This window comes from Cryptotermes secundus, unplaced genomic scaffold (genome assembly GCF_002891405.2).
Source record: "Cryptotermes secundus unplaced genomic scaffold, Csec_1.0 scaffold821, whole genome shotgun sequence".
Classification (NCBI taxonomy): domain Eukaryota; kingdom Metazoa; phylum Arthropoda; class Insecta; order Blattodea; family Kalotermitidae; genus Cryptotermes; species Cryptotermes secundus.
The window spans coordinates 342609-348498 of record NW_019734976.1 but is presented as its reverse complement, the minus strand read 5'-3'; the positions used below and the strand labels follow the sequence as shown (position 1 = coordinate 348498).

The 5890-nt window shown below is 35.3% G+C and overlaps 1 protein-coding gene across 1 annotated transcript in view; it reads right to left on the bottom strand.

Annotated features, from left to right (window-relative positions):
* The window catches only part of LOC111869153 (protein unc-80 homolog), a gene marked incomplete in the record, with an annotated part of 381072 nt that overhangs the window by 75238 nt on the left and 299944 nt on the right, over positions 1–5890 (bottom strand). The window contains 1 exon segment of the mRNA XM_033753297.1: positions 2088–2291. Within this exon segment, the coding sequence (XP_033609188.1) occupies positions 2088–2291 (204 nt within the window).

Below are 5890 nucleotides of genomic sequence, written 5' to 3'. Positions count from 1 at the left end.
TAACAACCCCCCCCCCTCAGCTTACGGGTTGTGCCCAGCCTTTAACCTTGCCTTTCTCTCCCCTACACAAAAACCATGCTTGTCCCAGCTCCCTTCCCCTACCCCTCCCACACTACTGCTTTTCACTTGTATACTTCCCCTTCCCCTTCTCCCTCTCTGCTCTCACATAGCTGTGTATATTTCCACACAGTCTGCTTTTACCGGTTCTCACGATCTCTCCGCTTGCAGATTTCTTATATTTTTTCTTCTACCCTGAAGATGGAGGCCATACGTTCCTCCGAAACGTCGGTTAACACCACATATACATGGTGCCAAATCCCAGAAGACTGCTTTCTTCATAGTCACCGCCATGAAAGCCTCAAATCTTTAAAATTCTAATTGAAACAAAAATAATTGCAACTGTGAACAAATTAAAATTGCTGTAGCATTATACTGTGTGTGTTATATTCAATAACTGGTTCCATCAATACAATCTACATACAGGTATAACATATAGTATACCTTTACATATATTGTGTTGATGGAATAAAATAAATTACAATTTAGTTTACACAATCCTAAGGGTGAGGGCAGACCAAGGAAGGTGGAAACCACACCTGTTGTTATCAGACTGAGTTGAACATGTGGGGTGGAATGGTGCAGCATAAACTGAGAAAATGGCAACACAATTGCAATGCAACTCATGGAAAACTAAGAAACTCAACACCCAGGTAACTGAGCAAGCCAGTCTTCTCACAGTTGTAATGCAGCATAGTTTGTATTGCATTTTATTTCATCCATTTTGCTACATAGTACCACTTGGACACGTCCTTTAGTAATACAATTTAACCAAATAAATCTACAAAGTCACAAGCATACTACCAACATTTGTTACAATCATACGCAATATATAAATACAACATTCCAAAAAAATATACAAACTACAATATACAGCTCATGAATGGCTATGACATCCAAACATAAGTACTTGCACCCTCCACTTTTTTATTAAAACTAACAAATTCATTTATCATATAAAAAGAATGTTTCAATAAAATTTTTTTTAAGTCTTTTTTAAAAGCTGAAATTTCAGCTGGTCTAACGTGCTTCTGTGATTCGTTTGCTTCTTTAGATGGCACGATAGGTTGCTGAAGCTGCTAATTTTATTTTTGTGCAGTTAATTGAGCAGCAGCTTGGTGTGTATGAAAAATGCAAGGCAGACTATGCTGGGTGGGACAAAAAGAGATTTGGCTTGGGAAAGAATTTCTCACAAGATGAAGGAGTCTGGATCTTCGTTAAGGTCTTTCAAATTAATATAAGCACCTGCGTTTAAACTGTCACAGAAGAACAGATGAACCCAATGTTTTATTTTCCTAATACTGTATTTAATCATCCTGTTGCATTAATAGAAAATTTATTTCACATATATTTCCATCTTAATTGCAACTTATTATCTAGTCACCCTTCTTCCACACTAAGTATTTCGGCCATATATGGAGATCATCAGGTGTCTTCTATCTTGCCAAACTTGTTGCACACTATGTCAAAATTTGGTATCATGTGTGAAAGTGACATCTCTTTGATTAAAATAAATTGACCTAAATTAAAATTAATTAAATTTATGAACGTCCAAATGTTTTCCTTACAGTTATCGACCTCTCTTCTCATGCCATCTCAACCATCACCATATTATGACAGGATCAATATTATTATCTGACATTGCAGTTCAGAAGTGCATGAAAATAAAAACTACAATCACATATTAAGTTGGTCAAACACACCCATTTAAGATGATGTGAGCAACTAATCAAACATAGGTCTTCTCAGTGTGCACCTGCTAACCTGAAAACCAGTTGCCTGCTTGAAATCGGTGAAATTTCTTGGAAGTTGCAGTTGCATTGAAGTTTCCAGGTTCTTTGGTGAACCCTTGCCCTAACACTAATGACTAAAATTGCACTTATAGCATGTTTCACCACATACAGACAAAGGAATTATAAACAGCTAAATATGGAGGCCTGTTGCCTACCTACTACATTGATTTGTGAGTAAGACTATATTTATACAAACAAATTTAATTTTCAATTTTCAGCAGCAAAATAAACACATACCCTGATAGATGGTTTCTTGTATATCTTGTTGAAAGTTTTGTCCAGTCGTCGAAGGATGGATATCAATGCTGGCCTCATTGCTTCATTGGTCCATTCAGTTGAGGGCAGTATATCACTCATGTAACGCTGGAGGCCTCTACATGCCATTGTGTCTGGATCATATGGAGACACCTTTAGAAGACTGTGGGCGATGTCAGCTAAGCGCTATAAATGCAGAATAATTCATTGAATTGCAAATGTCATACATAGATAGTCCTCAGTTTACAAAGATTTGCATTATGTAATTTTACTCAAATCAACTTTTATAATGAAGCACATAACCTCAGCTTGGCTTGTCATCAAAGCATGAACTCATCTGAAACCCCACAAAAAAAAAAAAATCAGCACATGTGAACAAAAGCTGAAACAAATTAATTCATCATCATATTAGTTTGTTTTATATTCTGCTGTGGTCAGCACCTTGTACAATATGTTGCTGTATTTTAACAACTTCATAATAATTAATTATGTATGATAAGAGGTAAAGTTCTATAGAAAAGATGTTTTTAGAACCTCATGACATTATAAATAAGACTGGTAATTTCCATTTTCTTGGTAATTTCTTGGTCAATAGAAATTTAACGCCCCCCCCCCCAAATACAACATTGGGGCATGTGGTAGTGTAGTTAGTTGAGGCCCTATGCTACAAGCCGGAAGGTTGTGGGTTCGAATCATAATGAGATCATTGGATTTTTCAACTGACTGCACTATGTAGATTTTCCTTACTGGTTTTGTAAATATGGTACTTCTAAAGTGTGTTTAAATATTTTTCTTTCCTCCCTTTTGTTGTTATAATTTCCATGGTATCTGTTATTGTGCTGTATGTGTGTCTGGTGTTCAATGTATGATTTGAATATCTGGAGTTACTATTGTTACTTCTTATGTCATGAATGTGTTTTATACAGAGTTACTATAAATGATTCATTCAATTTCAAAACACTATATATTTCAAAGTATTATACATACAAATATGATTTAACACCATGTGACTTCTTCCTTTAGGGTATGTTAAGGACCGTGTTTATGTACCCCCACTACCAACAACACTGGTAGAGCTCAGGGAACGCAATAATGCTGCTGTGATGACCATTGACAAGGGAGTGCTACAAAATGTTTGGACTGAACTCGACTACTATTTGGACGTGTGTCATGTCACCAACAGGGCATACATATAACATTTATAATTTGGTGAGTTTGCAGTTCTTTTCATGTAGCAATCTTGTTTGTATGTGTAATACTTTGGAAAATATAGTGTTTTGAAATGGAGTGAATCATTTGTAGTAACCCTGTATATCTAGTCTTAAATGTTCTTCCTTTTTGTCTGACATACTTTATTGGACACTAGTGAAGACAGCACCACACGCTGCTACAGGGAACAACACACAAGCAAGTGGCATATTACAGATTGCAGACATAGCAGAACAACGGGCTAACAAACATAAAAACAAGCTGCTGCAACAAAACACATGGAGAGAAACATACAGTTCTAAACAAACAGACAACAACCCTTCTGAGGTGGAATAGAATTTCACCGAAGTGATGAAAATTTTAATATAAAATTTTAATGGATTTTATTCTATTTTATTAAGTGGACTACAGCATGTGAGTTTAGCACATATTAATGCAGTGTAGCAGTTTTGATATATTAGAAACCTGAAGATCGCCCTCTAAGGCCGAAATATGTTGTGTTAAAGTATAAGTGGAAGAAAAAGTAACAATTGTTGCATTACTGATGGACTGTGTTATACAAAGACGTTTTAATATGGCTTGCAACAGGATGCTTAAATACAGAATAACAAATATGCTGTTAGTAAACAGAGGTACTAATAGATTCATGGTTACAAACAGGAATATTGAAAAATGTACATGAAACAAACTCCAATATTCAACAGTTCTCACAGGAAGCTGGGTCTTATAGTCCTCCATCGTCAAATGTGTCTTACAGCGGTTGAGTGCATGGTATATAATGAGTATAATGTGTCAAAAGCAAAACTATAAACACAGTGAAGAGAAAAAAAATACTATGGTAGTTACTTATTAGTGGAACAACAAGGAAGCCTCTAAGTTTCTTAAAACATACATTAAACAATCTGTTATCAGAGGAAGCACGCATATAAAATTCAAATCTGAAAATAACAGTGCACTTATGATTTCCATAAAAAGAACTAAACATCAAGGTGAAGCACACTCAATCAGGAAAAAGCTTATTAAGCCCTGTACAACTGATTTGACTGCATGTATGACAGATGAGAAAGCTGTCAAGAAAATTCTGCTATTGTCTTCATCTGACTGCATGATTCAGAGAAGAATTTAATATTGTACAGTGAAATTACTGAAAGGATTAGTTAAAAGATTGAGGTTAAAGGAATCGTTTACAATTCAATCAGTCAAGAGAATTTACGTTGTTAATCTTGCAATTTTGCTCATTTTGGTTAATATGTTTATGAAGATGAATTTCATGCAGATTTTTACTCTGCAAATCAACTGGAGCATAAACAACAGGCAAAGATACTTTTCAGATTTTTTATCATTATTTTATAAACCACCATACTGAGTGGAACAAATTACTGATGGTGAGAAGTCATTGACAAGAAAACTTGTAGGTACTGCGGCTTGCATAAAGACTGTATCCAAATTGTGCACAAGGAACCACTGCATATTGCACAGATATATACCCAAAGTCAAGAGAATGCCTAGTTCAGTGAAATGTGTATTAGATATTGCAAGAGAAATTTCTTAACTTTATTAAACCACCATTAAATTACAGACTTTTTAATTCATTCTGCACTGGCATGGGCAGTGAGTATGAAAGATTGATTCTTCATATAAAAATTTGTTGGTTTCATGATGAAGATTCTGACAAGGGTATTTCACATGAGTGAAGAAACTGTAAATTTTTCTATAAATGATATAAACTCCGTCTCAGGTGCAAACAATATATTTTGTGTCTTTGATCTTGCTCCCTACACTACATGTTTCGGCCTCAGATGGCCATCATCAGCTGTATAACACTCACGTCGCTGTCACGCTGCACCCAGTTCAAAATTTAACATCTAAAACACTCTCCCTGTCATTATCAACTTCTACTTCGTTGATAGCTGTCCACCCGTAGATTACTTCACACACGTTAATTTTGAGTTTATTGTAATAGCACCATAATAAAATCTTTAGTTCTAATTTTAAACCTTTAAATTCTTGTCCAAATTTTAAAATTTTAAAATTGTTAGGGTTATTCGCCCTGTGTTTGAAGTGCTGCAGCAGCTAGTTCTTGTTTCCACACTGTATAGGTGTTATCTGTAATATACAAATATATTTGTATTACTATCTTATGTATGTGGTGTTTTCTTATGTGTGTATATTGTTATCTGTACTTACCCTGTGTAGTCTTTCTGTGTGCATGCCGCTGCTATTCTTTACTACGTGTGCTGTCTGATGTACTGTGTGCTGAGTTTTATGTTTGTGAGTGTAGGGGGGGAATGGGTAGTGGGGAGAGGAAGGTACCGTTAGTCTGTATAGATTTCATGTATCGTTTGAAATATGGGATTGTGTGTTTCTATGTGTGAGCCTTTCTTACTTATTTTATATATATGGTATTTCTCTAATGTATCCAAATGTCTGCCCTTCTTTCCCGTTGTTACAACTTCCATTACCTCTGTTATTGTTCCGTATGCATGTCCTGTATTTAGTATGTGGTTTGAGTACCCGGAATTGCTATCATTATTCCTAATATCATGTATATGTTCTTTATATCTAGTGTTAAATGT